Here is a 17450-nt window from a genome sequence, read left to right as displayed (position 1 = left end):
CCTCTAGTGCTTCAACCCTATCCTTCTCAAGGCTCCAACCTTGATTTTTAGAGGCTCCAACCCCTAGGACACCAACCCTTCAGTATTCTTAATAAAAATGAGTAATTAACTTACTTGAATATCTTCACAAGATTATGCACTGTTCAATGCTTCAGATGTACAATTAGTTCCAAAAATAATTATAGCTTGCTTGTCCAACATTCTTCAATATTTAGGCCTCTACCATTAACTGCATATGCCTTGATGATTCCACCACAATTAACTTCCTCTCCCTATGGCAGACTGCTTCCTCATGAGTTTTTCTTCAGCTTTCAATGCTATCTAATAAGCTTCCTCTAATGTTTTTGGAGACAGTATACTTATTTCATCTTGAATGTCCATCCTAAGGCCATTCATATATCTAGCGACCTTCTCATCTATATCATGGGCTTCTCTAGCTCTTATGCTCACCTTGTAGAATTCGTTTATGTATTCTTTCACTGTCAAAGACCTCTGTCTAAGATTCTGCATCTGCCTAAACAAGGTTTGCTGATAATTACTTGGTAGAAACTTACCTCTTAGCTTTGCTACCATCTTGCTCCAATTATTGATAGGTTGCTTGCCAAGTCACCTTCTTTTTGCCTGCACACCATCCCACCAAAGTGCTGCATGACCTTTTAACTTGGTGACAACCAACTTTACTTTCTTCTCATCTTTTGTTTCTTCATAGTCGAAGAATTTCTCCATGCCATTAATCCAGTCTATCAATTATTTTGGATTCAGCCCTCCTTCAAATATCGACACCTCAGTCTTTGGCCTACCTGTGTATCTCAATACTGACTGAAAGAACCTCATTTTAGGAGTAACAGCTACAACTTCCTCCTCTGCAGCTTCAACCTCAGGTTCACTAACATCTCCATCATCTATGTTTTTGCCTGTTGTTAATGCATCCAATCTAGATTGCATCTATTGCACAACTTCCATTACTTCAGCATTTGCAACAGGCCATCCTCTTCCACCACGTCCTCATCCTCTTCCAAATATGAAAGCCATAGTAACTTTCCTTCTCCTTCTTCTGAGATTCAATTCAGTGTTAACTAGTTGCTTTGATACCACTAATGGTGACTTGGGTGTAGATAATATAGACAACCTCCAAAATATGTCTACAATTTCTTCAATATTTGGCCAAATTTCTCCCTTTGCTTGAATTGGCGTATCAATCATTTACTGTTAAACTGACAGCCTCATGGGTTTTCCTCTAGAACCCCAATCCTTGTTATTGCCACAATTTATTACATAGAACCCTTATACTCTATCAGGACTGATTCCAAAAGAATTACACAAAAACACTATCAGCTTTAAAAATGAAGAGATTGTGTTTTCAACGCAAAATACACAATCGGTGGGGATTTTGTTTCAAAGGAACAAAATACACTATTGAGGGTTAATCGACCCTTCCAATGCTCCTTCCTCCAATGCGATAACACGTAGTGTTATCAGAGGTCGCAATCGGTGATCCCACTATTCCAAGGCTTGTCTCTTCCTGCTCCAAGCTTGCAATGCGATACACTTACGAACCCGATAACTTATCCACCTGCTCTATATTATTTCGGTTCCGCACTGTTGGGGTTTCAGACTTCGGCTGTACCAAAGGACCTCCCCACTCCACTTGCGATTCTCTGATGCGATAAGGTTCGAACTCGATACGGGTATGAACCAGAATCAATAAAATTTCAAATCCGGAACTCTATTCTGACTAAGTAAATTCATGATTTCTTGTGTAAACAAAGTTTTGGACGCGGAATTCTATAAAGCACTTAAAGGAGCCTGCGCTTGCCGATATGAAGAAAAAAAAATCCAACAGGCCTACGCTTAGGTATTAATTGGAAAACAAAGATTGAATCACCATTAATAAACGCAGAAACAAAGAACTGGAACTGATACATGCATAAAAATACCAATTAACAAGGAACCATCAAATCAGATACACAGAGGGAGGTTTTTGAAGATGACTATGTCTCCGGACTTACTAACTCTGAGAGTCCCGTTATTTCTTATTTAAAACAATAGATAAGCCATCTCGGTCCTTATCCATACAAAAGCATGCCTTTTACATAGAGTGCTTTAAAGCAATCATGCATAAAACTTATTATTGCTTATCTATGAGCGATTATTACAAAATGCTTTTATTCTTAATTCTATCCCTATCTTAAACTCGAAAAGCATGGAAACTGCTGGCTAAATGACCCCACTCCCTTGCCTGTAGATTCTTTTTGGATTTTTTGAATAAGTTTGAAGATTTTTCCTCCAAGTCATATGCTCCTGCATCAAGTAATCATTGTAACTTGGATATAATATTATTATGCATTTTCCTTTTTACATGTTTTTTACATAACCATGAACCTCTCATTATAAATATACCCACCATATTGTAAATCTAAGTCCTCACTTGAACTCTTATACATCCACTAGTTAAGCCTTGGCCTTAAGCTCCACATTAAGAATATTTACAATATGGAATCATCCTATCTTGATACACTTAACTTGATCCTTATCATATAAAACAATTCACACTATAACACATGATTTTTACATATTATATATTCCATATATCAAAATTAAAATATTACACTTAAATAAAAAATAAAAATATGCATTATAAAATTTGTACCCAATACTAATTTTTTTTTTATGAAAACCACTAACCTTGGATTTCATTAAAAAAAATAGCCATCTCTTTATCTACCAAAAACAAATATACATGTTCTTAGAAGTACTACTTCCTCGTGTTTCTTAAATGTATATTTTCTTAAAAAAGAAACATAAGATTCTAATTTCTTTGTATATAAAACTTTTTGTAAATGACTTATAGCCCTAAGTTCGTTGGATGAGATTCCCAATTTCTAGTAAGCATATATTTTTAAGCACATGTAAGGGTGTTTTACTGAACAATTATTGTAAACATCATATAGTTGGAAGCTACTATTAGAATGAATAATTATTGTGAACATCATGTAATTGGAAGCTACTGACATAAATTTTGCTTAAAGTCTAATATGTTAGACTTTGTTGAGCTGAGACTTTACCATGTTTCCCAAGGTATAATTTTAGTTGGATACTTTTCTTGTCTTCTTTTGCCTGGTTTGCTTAGAGCTCTCTGAATTTTTTAGATCTTCTTATAATACATCCATATTACCTACAAGCTACAATGTTACTTTGGGTAGATGGTCTAAGGTTGTCTTTAATGTTAGATTGTGCAACGGGAAAAAAAAAATGATTGGATGTAGCAAGATAACAAATGGTTTAGTAAATGGGGTATTTGCTTGAATGTGTGTCCCATAAACAGCAAAGAGATAAAATCTTTTGTTATGGATAAGTTCCACAAGCGTACTTGAGATAAGAGGTTAGGAAGAAATAAAAAGTACTATACTAAAGTGTTTAATCCCACTGGTAGTCATCAACCAAAAGCATACATAGAGACGAATATCTCTTGGAGGGCTAAAATTCTTATTGCTAAGTTAAGGATTATTTCTCATCAACTCCATTGTGAAACAAGGCGCTGGCAAAGGCCAAAAGAAGTGTGGGAGGAAAGAGTATGCATTTTTTGTTCTTCCGGAAAGGTGGAAACAGAAAAACATTTTATTTCAGAATGTGAGGTCTTCAAAGATAGCAGAGAAAGTTATGTGGATATGCTAGCAGCGAGCTCTTGGGTAATCTATTTCTCTAAAAATTTGTTGAGAAGTTGGGAACATTTATTATGAAACTTCACAGAAAAATGGCAAATATATCACGCAGATGAAGAACCAATCTATTCCATAAATTATCTTTAACCTCTTGAACATTAAAATAATTAATCTTTCTTTCTTCTTATCTTAACTTAACTTATAAAACCAATGTGTATGAAACCAGAGTACCGTATCTTGTTGTCCTAAACGAAGCCAAACGAAGCAGCCAAAGGATAAAAGTATTGAATCGTCATAAACTACTAAGATAAAAATATTGAATTGCCATGGACTTTTCTATGAGGGGCCAAGGTCCACAACTTTGTGATAGCATGAGTCTTCATTTTCTCAAATTTACAAAACTTTACATCACTCACACGACTCACGAGATCCTTATAACTCAATTATTTTATGGATTTTAAATTAATAATATTGCTTTACGCTGACGTGAATGTCCTTTCAACCTTCTCAGGAATCAACGGATCATTATTCAAATCACAATCACACGAAAAAAAAGCCAATAGTTTATTAATTTTGGAAAGCTCAGTAATTTTTTTTTTTTTTAAGAATTATTAAATTATAGTGATTTCCCAACAAATTTGACACACCAATCTACAAAGCCATTTTAGAATAAGCCTAATCCCAGTGTGCTTTTTCTGTAAGGGAGACTAGGTATTTCTATGCTTCATTTAAATCTCGAATATGTATTGATGATTTTTATATACTCTTAATATAAAATTATGTTGGTTTTTTTTCTCTGAAAAAAACTATTTTAGAATAAGAAAAAAATTCCAATAACACTTAACCTTACTGTAATTTATCATAGAATAGCAAAAAATCATCTCAAAAATATTCTACACTCAATTATTTATTACATTTTACGAGATATATATATATATATATATATATATATATATATATACATTGAATGACTTTCAAATCTCCTGTAGCAATAGCAATCATATATATTTTATAAGAAGCAAACGACCAAAATCAGGATTAACGAAAAAGCATCCCAATGGTCTTCACACAATTAAATTTCATGACAAATCCATATATCTCTATATTATGCTATCTATTTAAAATTATAAAATTGTTAAGGCGTAAAAGCATATTTTATATTATGCTATCTATATAAAATTATAAAATTGTTAAGGCGTAAAAGCATATTTTTTATCAGACTAAAATGGATAATGGATATGTTGTATTATTATAGGCGTTGTGAGTAAGATATAATGTATTCAGTTTTTTTATTGATTTGTTATTAGTTTTTCTTTGACTAAACAAATTTAAAATTTAATATTATGAAATTAAATTTATTTTCATTTATCTCAAATATGATTAGTTGAAATGTCGCCCTTCTTATTATGTAATAATGGCAAGAATTGACTTTTGTTTATTATATCGTTAATTACTAATTACAATGTACAATAAATATAAAAAAATTAAAAAATAACATTATATATAATTACAATATACCATAAACACAAATAATTTATAAAATAATATTATATAAAATATTACTCAAAATTTACCCCTCCATCTAGGGGTTAAATTTGACGCCCGTATACCCGTATTTGGCATTTTTACACGTAAAATACCCTCTATTTCAAAATCTCCACGTCATTTGTAACTTGCCAATAATTTTTAAAAATGTCAATATGACGGGCATATTAAAAAATGAAAATTTATAATTTTATATATATATATATATATATATATATATATATATATATATATATAACCCTGAGCTGAAGAATCGAGATACCGTGGTTAAAATTTAAACGTGAACAGTGAAACTTGAAGTCAAGACTTGGAGAGTGAATCATCGTGAATCATGATTCATTAATATCATTAATATCTTATTTAATGATCCTTGGATCTGTATCGCAATTTCGCAAGTTACAACTATCAGGACTAAGTCATAAATGTCAACTTCCAGTTTTCAAGAGGTAAATGGCATGGTAATTAATCCTGTTAGTGACTTCCTAGCTACCCACTGCCGAGTTATGTTACGAACTTACGGTGATTCACTTGCAAGTTGAAACTTCCAACTCAAGTGCCAAATTCCAATAAGCTATAAGTTATTGTTGAATGTGAATTCTTGTGAGGAGCAGGGGCATAGGCAAAACTCTGAAAAATCTGGAACTCCAAATGCTACAAAACCTAGAACTCAGCCAACCAAGTAACCAGTAAGTGATAGCCATAGACAATATTTCACACTACTTATATTTGAGAGGGATGCTCTACTCCTCTATTCGTTTTTCTATGCTCTCTGCATGCTTACTAATATCTCTCTGAGGTGGTAGTGTTTTTGTTTTGTTTTTTTTAATAAATTGGATTTTTCTCTATCTTGCTTGGCTTTGTGTATTTTGATTGTGGTTTTATTATTTTGTTATGGGTGTGTTATGTTTGTCGCAACATTGATAGAGAAAGAAACCCTAGAGCCTAGCCATCTAAAAAATATATGAACGCCTCGATAACAATTTCTTGCTATCATCTTTACCCTCATGCCTAGCTTTAAAGACTTGCGGCTCAGATTGATGAAAGCGGGTATATACGGGCCATAATTCTTTACCCTCGTGCCTAGCTTTAAGGACTTGCGGCTCAAATTGATGAAAGCGGGTATATATGTGCAATGATTCTTTACCCTCACACCTATTTTTAAGGACTTGTGGCTCAGATTGATGAAAGCGGGTATATGGGCCATGATTGAAACAGACGAGGAAGTAAGGTTACTCTGAAAGCTACTCTTCAGAATCCTTATTAAGATTGATGGTCAATTAAGGATGGGGTTCATTCCGTTGTCGTGCCATGGGCTCGTTGTATTGGTAGTTGGGCAGCTATGGTGCCACGGGCTCGCCATATTGGTGATACAAAGGCTAGGAGGATGGGAGCACATGATACTCAATTTGGGGTTAATGAAGGAAGGCGCTTAGAGGAAAGACATCAACATTTTGGAAGGGCATCTCATAGGCAACCACCTGGTTCTTCTTCTTCTTATATACAAAGTGATAGGAAGAATTACAGAGAACATAATGCTTATCGTGATAGCCAACCACCTAGTTCTTCTTATATATGAAGCAATAGGAAACACTATAGAGAACATAAACCTTATCTTGATAGGCGAGCTCTACCTTCAACTAAACCTGTTGAAACAGTTACTAGTCGATCATCATACGAGGGTGATCATGGATATCATGGGGCTGGATATTCTGAGAGCATAACGTCACACAGGGTTTCATACCCTGAGAATAGCACTAGTCATCGCAAGAATGGGATGCCAACCTATCTTGATGCCATATTCAGTTGTGAAAGATGATCTTCGATCCACAGGTGGGCATTCCAGGAGTAATTTGGATTATGATGTAGCTGTTGCAGATTCAGGTTATGAAGGAGTGTTCAAGCTAGGCCAAGATTCACAGAACCGGCGCAATTTATTCAAGCAACTGCCTGCCTAGTGGAAATGATGTTGAAAGTGGACCATATAAATTTGGATGTTATGGACGTGGTAGTAGCTCGACATAATATCATTGAAAATGTTTGGTATCAACTAAGATGCAATAAAACAAAGGTTATGGACATGTAGTAGCTCAGCATCATGTCATTGAAAATGTTTGGTACAGACTAAGAAGCAATAAAACAGAACAGTTGTTCACGCAGTCATAGGTTGTACTTGTTTTCAGTCTTCCCTTGCTTTCTTCATAGATTTAATATATTCACAATACATCTCAGATCACTTTTCAAAGCCCCTGTTTTACATCTTTTCATTCCTCCCATGCCTTTTTGCAGGGATTGAATATATTCACAATGCATCTCTGCTCACATTTCAAAATCTTTTTAGCCTCTTTTAACCATTGAAGCATTTTGGTATACATTGTTCATAATGGAAAACATAAATTGAAGATAAATGAAAATAAATATAGGGAATTTTTCTAAATATTTTTGGTATCTTTTCAAATTTCATAGATTTTTGATAGATTGGGTATATGGCTCATAATATACTATGGGAAAAGGAATTAAATGAAAATAAATATAATTAGAAGAAGAAATTTGTTTTTTCTATTTTCATGGATTTTTTGGTATATTGGATATATTGTTCATAATAGAATAGAAACTAGAAATTAAATCAAAGTAAACATAATTATATAAAGGAATACTTTATAAAAGTTTATATATTTAAGCTGGAGTGGAATGTGTGCTACACTTTAGAGGGAAGGCCAAGGAATATTTAAAAATTATAATAAAATTATTACAACTATAGTTCTCATTTCTGACCTATACGCCATAGCCATACATTCAATATTAAACACTGATAATTCTGAAACCCTCTCTAAGGGAAATGAAAAGAAATCCTAATTCAATTTTGCGAATAGAACCCGAGCAATGTTAAGGAAACCTAAAAGTTGAGGTGAAGAAGGAAGAAATCACAAGGAGTTGCTGGTTGTAATTTGGAGAAGGAGCATTATACTGACAACGGGCTTGGCATATAGTGACCCAAAAAAAAGAAAAAATAAATTGTTAGGGTTTCTACAGCTTCGAGAAAAGAAACCACACTTGTAAAATTTTGTGACTAGGATAAAAGAAAACCAATAAGAAGAGGACCTTTACCTGCAACGAGAGAGGAGCATAATTCCTCCTCAATAGCCACAATACCTTATTGGAGTCGATAGAAAGATTAGATAGAGTAATGGTATTTCAAAGAATTGTTGGAAGTTGGGAAAGGAATTTACCCATGTGATGATTAGCCACTAGTTATATTTTACAACATTTTGAATGAATGAACTCATATTTCTCGTGCAATTATTCTAATTAGAGATAGGTGGACAGTGGTAACACTATGTGATATCATAATATATTTTTTATTTCAAATTATATTCTATTCATCTTTAAATTTTGATGTCTAGTAATCAAGAGGGGGAGGCACTTTTTTGGAAGTTAGGAAAGGAATTTACCCATGTGATGATTATCCACTAGTTATATTTTACAACATTTTGAACGAATGAACTCATATTTCTCGTGTAATTATTCTAACTAGAGATAGGTGGATACTCGTAAAGCTATGTGATATCATAATATTTTTTTGATTTTTCAATTATATTCTATTCATCTTTAAATTTTGATGTACAATAATCAAGAGGGGGAGGCACTTTTTTGGAAATGTCTGTGTTGAATTTTCAAGTGACAAGTCTATGTCAAGACCTTGACACATTTAGAAAACACCAACCCAATATCAGTTTGAGGATTTACCTTTTTCATTGAACTTTTTAAGCCAAACTGTTTTCCACACCAAGTAAGAACAAACACATCCATTTTCTTTTTTTAATCAAATTAGCTAAGAATAAAATAAGAGTGTATTAATTTTTATTTTTTTAAGATGAAATCAATAATTCATTAACGAATAACTCAGATTACCCTAGAAGGAACAATAATTATTATTATTATTATTATTATTATTATTATTCTTCGTATCAATTTGTCTTCATCTTCTTCTGTACACATGCTCAGCTATATTTTAGCCCAGAATATTTTGCCCCTGTTTGGGTAATTCAAAGTTCCAGTAATTTATGTTTATAATTTTACTGTTTTATGTTTATATAGTCTGTTGCTCCTTAGTTATTTGAATTTGTTTATTTAGGTGTTAGTTTTACTATTTTTTGGTTATATTTTTTTAAATAGAAATAGAAATTTTCATTATTTAAAGTGTATTTTTTAATATATAAATTAATTATGTTAAAAACTTATATTTTTGAAGATATAAATTGATTATCTTAAAAGAAATGTTCCATGTTTATTTATCTTCAATATTTAGTAGAAATTTACAATGAAGATTTATAGGTTGTCCTCATACTTTTTGTTGGCATTTCAAAACAATTCAAAAATAGTTAAATTTGTTGTTTTGATTTTGGCCACAACATGACAACTACCACAATTCTGCAAATTTTTTAGTCCAGCAGCAGCAAGAGCAACCTACTTTGTGGGAAAATTGCAAAAAGTGTTTAAGAAGGAGTAAGAAAATTCATATATACTTTAATGTGAGAAAAAATCGTATATATATATATATATATATATATATATATATATATATATATATATATATATATATATATATAATTATGTGAGAAAAAATTGTATTTATATATGACTTTAATACAATTTAAACCAAATAAAAAATTAGTGTTCTTTTTTTCTTTCAAAAAGTGAATAGAGAAATAACAACTCAAATAAAAATTTGAATTTGTCCACTTTGAACTCCAAGAAATAGTGTTATTGAAATCATCATTATTAAATGCAAACAGAAGTTGTATTTGTGCAAAAACTTTCGACTTTTCTACCTTCATAAATGACTGAAATAGATAGAAAAAATAGACAATTTATTGTAAATATTGAAAAAAGTTTGACTTGAGAAATTATTAAATATTATAAAGAATAAATAGGTATATTCCCTCGTTAATATCCTTTCTTGAAATCACTGCAAGATTATTTTTTTAATATGGTTTTAGTTGATGAAATGAAATTCATATATGCTAAATAATTTATTTTTCTTATATAGGTATTATATATCAAAAATGTCTTCAAAAAAAGGGAATCTGATGGCCCAGCCCTCCAACGTGGCGTAGCTGTTTCACTGTGCAATAGTTAATGCGATTGACGTTGGTGTAAATGCGAATGTACAGGCCTCTAGATTTTTCGGAGGGTTTTAACTGGCGGTACCGGTTGTGAAACTCCACCTGTGGGTTCTGTCCGTCAAGTCACTCCCTCCTTTTGTCAAACCAATACTCGGTTTTGTTGGTCATTTCATTGTTTACTGTGTTAAACCCCGGCTCTGCTTTGCGGAGGGTTTTTGCGCTTACAGCTTCTTCGTTCTCACGTTGAGTTACTCTGGTGCCTCCGGCCTCTCGCTATTCTGCGCGTTGGGATTCCTGTGAGGGCGACATGCCATTGGTTCCTTACACCGTCATGCGTTTTATTTACTGTTTCTTTAATTGTTTTCTGTCAAATGGGTTCATTCCACAAACTCTTAACTTGTGACTGGTTCTGTGACAGGCTCCCTTCGGCTCCACGCTTCAGTAAACCACTTCGTTTCAACCTTGTCTCGGAGGTAAGCTCTGGTTCGATGCCAGAATCTGTCTTCACTTCTGTTTCAGGCTCCGACAAATTCGTCCCTTGTTCTTCAGGTTATGGGTATCGGTTGGTTTTTCAACGCTGCCTTTACAACTTCAGGTGAGAGCCATAGGTTATGGCTCGTTCATTTTCTGGCTTTCTTCTTATTTGTTTTTCTCGCTTCGGTTTGAGCTAATCCGCGTCCACTTTTGTTCTTGCAGGTTGTTTCAGGTGTCTGGCTGCCGAGGGTTTATACTCCCTACGTTTGCTGGAGATAACCCGAAACCCTCAAGCCTTATATATCGGGTAGGGTCCTTCCGGCGTTGTTTCGCTTGTTAGTTTGTAAAGAAATTGAAGTTCTCGTCTGTAAATAGTTACAGTTACCTGGGTTATGGACGAACAATATTCTGCTCTGTCATTTAATGCTTGTCTGTAAATATTCACTGTTACTTGGGTTTGAAAATGAACTGTATTGTCCTCTGTCGTTTACGGTTCTGTTAGCCTGTTGGTGGCATCTATTTGCTTGGAGCGGTTTCGTTTGTAAATGAAACTCATTTTGGTGAGCGTTTTAAGCTCAGAAAAACTCTGTTATGCGCTTTATTTGTAATAATTCAGTTAAATGAAATCACTATACTTTCGTTTCCAGCAATTATATGTTTTGTAAAAAAGGGTATGAAAACTTGTATATTCATTACCTGGTCACTTTTGTCGATGTCAGTTGTCGGTCCTCCTTTCTGTGTGGAAATAGCCTCCTGTAGCAGCGCGTGCTCTATTCATTACAGCTTACTATCTTCAATTACATGCTCACTGTAATTGTATGCTTACGATACTCTTATTTCAATGGATGTTAATCATAGATAATATCAACCGGATGAATTAATTTAGCAGTGGTTCTTAAAAAAACAATTTTATTTCAGAGGAATGTATCCGTGTTTCTTTCTCGCGAGGGGTTTTTTTTTTTCCCTCTGTTTTTAACATCCGGGAAGCATAACTGCTTCCACTTCTAGTTGAACTGTCTAACCAGAATTATTACAACTGTCAACCAGTTTTTTTTCAGTAAAATGCTAATTTACTGTTAATTAATTCCTAAACTAAAACAATTCACAGTTTTGCAATTTCTATGGTCTCTAACGACCTTCTGGGAAATAAAACAAATAATAAAGAAAAGTAAAACAAATGACAAGTTTGATAACCTGTCCAGCTATGCATGTGTTCTTTGCTTGTTCTTGTCCTCTCCATGAGACAGTCAACCACCTTCTGTCTCCTCGGAGCTGGATGCTCTTGCATCAGGCTTCCGGGGTGGCAAAAAGTCATGGCTCCGTTCCATGAGATCGTCGACAGAATAGCCTGCTTTCTGTATCTGCATTGCGTTAAGCCACGAACTGTCCTCTACCGGACAGTTCTTCCACTTGACCAAATACCGCAGATATTCCTTCCTGCGTGTGCGCCTAGCTACCTGTGTGTCAAGGATCTTCTCGATCTCCAGGGGTTGTGCCACTGGCATCTGCCTCATCCATGAACTTTCCTCACAACTGGTGTCCTGCGGTGGCTTTGCTGCTGTATCGTCTCTCGGATCAGCGACATATGGAAACAGATCTGCCACGTTAAAAATGGGAGAAATACCGATCCCTGGTGGCAACTGCAGCTCATAGGCATTTGCAGAAAATTTGCGAATGATTTTGCAGGGACCGATATTTTTATACTTCAATTTGTTGTATTCCCGTTTCGGAAATCAATCCTTCCGTAAATACACAAGGACGTCATCCCCAACGTTAAACTGAACTTCCCGACGCTTTGAATCAGCCCACTGTTTGTACTTTTGACTGCTGTCCTGTAATTTCAGCTTTACCTGCTCATGTAAGTTACTCATTGCTTGGGCGAAATCTTCCCCATCAGCACTTCGTTTTTCGAGCTTTCCCAAATCTCGTAATTCATGCACTCTGTGTGGATGCATGCCGTACATAATCTGGAAAGGACTATAACCGGTGCTGCGATTAGGTGAATCGTTATATGCGAATTCCGCCTGAGCTAGTACACGGTCCCACGTCCGTGCATTCTCGCCTATTAAGCTCCGAAGCAAATTTCCTAAGATTCTGTTTACCACTTCGGTTTGGACATCTGTCTGTGGGTGATAAGCGGAGCTAAACTGTAATTGGGTGTTCAACTTTTTCCACAGTGTTCGCCAAAAATGACCGGTGAACTTTACGTCCCTGTCGGAAATGATGGACCTTGGAAGCCCATGTAGTCGAACAATCTCAGTGAAAAACAAATGTGCTATATAAGTAGCATCACTGGTCTTCTTGCAAGGTACAAAGTGCGCCATCTTTGAAAATCGATCTACCACAACCATTACTGAATCGAAACCCCGCTGTGTCTTAGGCAAGCCCAGAACAAAATCTAAACTGACGGAGTCCCATGGTCGGCTCAGAACGGGTAATGGTAAGTACAGACCTGTATTCTGACTGTGGCCCTTTGCCAGTTGGCAAACCTTGCACCTACTCACGTACCTTTGCACATCCCGCTGTAATTTTGGCCAAAAATAGAAATGTCGTACCTGTGCTACTGTCTTGTCTATACCGAAGTGTCCAGCCAAACCTCCACTATGTTTTTCCTGAATAATGTTTTCTCGCATAGAGCAGTTGGGAATACACAGCTGTCCTCCCTTAAACAGCAATCCCTCCTGTAAATTATAGTCCAACCACAGACTGTTGTTTCTCAACAGAGGGTTTTGACAAGCCTCATAGGCCTCCTTAAAATCAGCATCTATTTGATACAGCTCTTTCAGGTGCTCAAAGCCTAAAACCTGCATCGTACCTTCCTGTAAGAGTAGAGTCCTTCTACTCAGCGCATCTGCCACCTTGTTTGCTTGCCCACTAATATGTTTTATTACAAACGTGAAATTCTGTAAGTACTCAACCCATGCTGCATGCTTATGGTTCAATTTATGTTGCTGCATAATGTACTGTAATGCAGAGTTATCCGTAAATAAAACAAACTCATTACCTAACAGATAATGTCTCCAATGCTTTAACGCTTGTATAATTGCGTAGAACTCTTTGTCATAGGTTGAGTATTTCTGTCTACTCTCATTCAGCTTTTCACTGAAATATGGGACTGGTCTATCCTCCTGACTTAGTACTGCCCCAATGGCCGTACTACTGGCATCACAACGAACCTGAAAGGGTTTGTTGAAGTCAGGCAGCCTCAATATCGGCCTTTCGGTAATCTTCCTTTTCAAAATCTGAAAACCTCTTTCCACTGCTTCAGTCCAGTGAAAAGGCTGATTTGTTTTCTTAATCGTATCCAACATAGGTGCACAAATCTCACTGAAATTCCTGATGAATTTCCTGTAAAAACTTGCTAGTCCGTGGAAACTGCGGACTTCAAATAAACTTCCCGGAGAAGGCCAGCTAACTATAGCTGCCACCTTTTCTGGGTCCATCTTTAATTCATTTTCTGCAATTACAAAACCCAGATACACTAACTCCCGCTGAAAAAAAGTACACTTTTTCAGATTGATCAGCAATTTGTTTTGCTGCAGCTTCCTCAACACACTGCGAACATGCCTGAAATGTTCTTCCTTATTTTTACTAAAAATCAAAATGTCATCCAAGTAAACTATTACGAATTTCCCAATGAATTCCTTCAGTACCTCATTCATCAAGCGCATGAACGTACTGGGGGCATTGCTCAACCCAAATGGCATCACCAGCCATTCATATAAGCCTTCATTCGTCTTGAAAGCTTCCTTCCACTCATCTCCTTCCCGAATTCGGATCTGGTGATATCCACTTTTCAAGTCAATTTTCGAGAAATAAGCCGCCCCACTCAAACAGTCCATCATATCGTCCATTCTCGGTAAGGGAAACCTGTACCTAACCGTAATTTTGTTAATGGCTCTAGAGTCCGTGCACATTCGCCACTCTCCTCCTTTCTTTGGAGCCAAAACGGTTGGTACTGCACAGGGGCTCATGCTCTCTCTAATCAATCCTTTGTCTAACAACTCCTGGACCTGTTTCTTGATTTCTTCATGGTCCTTAGGGCTCATACGATAAGCTGCTTTATTTGGCAGGCTTGCCCTGGTATAAAGTCAATGCAGTGACTAATACCTCTCCTGGGTGGAAGTTCATCCGGAAGGTCATCCACCACAATGTCTCCAAACTCCTGCAACATCTTTTGGATTTCCTCGGGCAAATCTCAAATCTGTGTATGCAATATCACTGCTTTTGGTCTTCTTATGACAACGAAATTTACATCACTGCCCTCAATCTGTTTTATAAATTCTTTTCCTGCCATCAACAATGCTTTTACCCCACTGGTTTCAACTGCACTTTCCTCTTTGATGGGTACAAGCGTGTGCTTGATCCCGTCTTTGACAAATTTGTAACAATTTGTTTTCCCGTCATGGACTGCACTTCTGTCAAACTGCCAGGGTCGTCCTAGCAATATATGACAGACATCCATCGGCATAACATCGCAGATAATTTTGTCCTTATACCTACCTATCTGAAACTCCACCTCACACTGTTCATCAACTAACAGTTGGTGTCCTTTCTGCAGCCATGACACTTTATATGGAGTGGGGTGTTTCAACTTTCTCAATCCCAGTTTCTCCACCATCTCTACTGCCACCAAATTGTCGATACTTCCACTATCGATGATCAGCTTGCAGCACTTACCCTGTGACTTGCAAACAGTTCGGAACAGAGCTTTTCGCTGGTCAGGTTCTGCATTTTCCTTTGCTGGTTTTAACAACACTTTATTCAACACCAAAGCTTCACCCGTCTCTGGTGTGTTCTCCACCTCCTGAGGTGTTGCCTCAGCATCCTCTGGCTGAGCAACATAAGCTCCTCTTCCACCTACCGGTTCACCTTCAGGACAGTCATACGACTTGTGTCCTAACTTGTGGCAACGATAGCACTGGATAGTTCCCCTGCCCCGACCACTTCCTCGCCCTTGCTAAGCTGGTCGTCCTCCTCTAGTGCTATTGTCCCTCTCTGTTGTGCTAGCAGACTTAGAACTGCTGCCTTCTTCACTGGAACCTGCACTTCTACCTCTGCCAAAAACCTTACCTTTCCCTCTGCCAGTTCTGCCTCCTCTCCTGGCATTCTGTTTTCTGTTAATTTTCTCCTCTGCTTTTAGTGCAAACTGATAAGCTTCGTCCAAAGTTCTGGGCGAGAGGATACCGATTTCATCCAGGATTTCCCCCCTCAACCCATTTACAAACCGGGTTGTCTTTTCTGGGTTATCTTTTACGTACCCTGCTCGCAGGTTCAACTTATAAAATTCTTCTGTAAATTCCTTAACAGTCATCCCTCTTTGTTTTAAATTCTGCACCTGTCTATACAACATGATCTGATAGTCTTTCGGCAGAAACTTCTCCTTCAGTTTTGCCTCCATCCTGGCCCACTTCTTTATAGGCTGTTTGTGTTGCCTCTTCCTTTCCGCCTGAACGCTGTCCCACCACAAGGACGCATGTCCTTTCAGCTTTGTGGCGGCGAACTTCACCTGCTTATCCTCACTGGTTTCCTCAAACTCAAAATATTTATTCACTTCACTCAACCAATCCAATAACACATCTGCAGACAGACTTCCGTCATAAGTGGGTAGCTCATGCTTTGGCTTATGACTGGACAGCAAAACTGACTTTAATAACCGGAGTTCCGGTGTCACCCCTTCAACCTCATCTTCTGGTTCTGCCACATCCTCATCACTATCATCTGCTGGGTTCCTCCTTCCCCCAGCTTCTACCACTGCTAATCTTTCTCGCAAAACGTGAATCTCCTCGCAGAGTCCCTCTTCTGCTATCCTCCGGATTGCTCTTCCTCTTCCTCTTCCTCCTCTACCACCCTCCATTTTCTCCTATTCGTCAACCAGCTCTGATACCACTTTTGATGGCCCAGCCCTCCAACGTGGCGTAGCTGTTTCACTGTGCAATAGTTAATGCGATTGACGTTGGTGTAAATGCGAATGTACAGGCCTCTAGATTTTTTGGAGGGTTTTAACCGGCAGTACCGGTTGTGAAACTCCACCTGTGGGTTCTGTCCGTCAAGTCACTCCCGCCTTTTGTCAAACCAATCCTCGGTTTTGTTGGTCATTTCATTGTTTACTGTGTTAAACCCCGCTCTACTCTGCGGAGGGTTTTTGCGCTTACAGCTTCTTCGTTCTGGCGTCGAGTTACTCTGGTGCCTCCGGCCTCTCGCTATTCTACGCGTTGGGATTCCTGTGAGGGCGACATGCCGTTGGTTCCTTACACCGTCATGCGTTTTATTTACTGTTTCTTTAATTGTTTTCTGTCAAATGGGTTCATTCCACAAACTCTTAACTTGTGACTGGTTCTGTGACAGGCTCCCTTCGGCTCCACGCTTCAGTAAACCACTTCATTTCAACCTTGTCTCGGAGGTAAGCTCTGGTTCGATGCCAGAATCTGTCTTCACTTCTGTTTCAGGCTCTGACAAATTCGTCCCTTGTTCTTCAGGTTATGGGTATCGGTTGGTTTTTCAACGCTGCCTTTACAACTTCAGGTGAGAGCCATAGGTTATGGCTCGTTCATTTGCTGGCTTTCTTCTTATTTGTTTTTCTCGCTTCAGTTTGTGCTAATCCGCGTCCACTTTTGTTCTTGCAGGTTGTTTCAGGTGTCTGGCC

The 17450-nt window shown here is 37.0% G+C and overlaps 1 protein-coding gene across 1 annotated transcript; it reads right to left on the bottom strand.

The window, feature by feature from the left end:
• Positions 1-11291: 11291 nt before the first annotated feature.
• Positions 11292-16205, bottom strand: LOC149185043 (uncharacterized). Its single transcript, XM_089415533.1, has 10 exons — positions 15878-16205; positions 15423-15676; positions 15117-15311; positions 14856-14969; positions 14458-14583; positions 13838-14085; positions 12565-13678; positions 12262-12444; positions 11501-11557; positions 11292-11390 (listed from the first exon to the last, which is right to left on the bottom strand). The coding sequence occupies exons 1-10, from the start codon at positions 16203-16205 to the stop codon at positions 11292-11294; spliced, it is 2718 nt and encodes a 905-aa protein (XP_089271659.1).
• Between the last annotated feature and the right edge of the window lie 1245 nt (positions 16206-17450).

Source organism: Pinus tabuliformis, chromosome 3_2, assembly GCF_031772625.1.
Source record: "Pinus tabuliformis cultivar Carrire ecotype Pingquan chromosome 3_2, CPIR1, whole genome shotgun sequence".
NCBI classification, from domain to species: domain Eukaryota; kingdom Viridiplantae; phylum Streptophyta; class Pinopsida; order Pinales; family Pinaceae; genus Pinus; species Pinus tabuliformis.
Note: the sequence above shows the minus strand (reverse complement) of the source record. Positions and strands in the feature narration are given on the sequence as shown.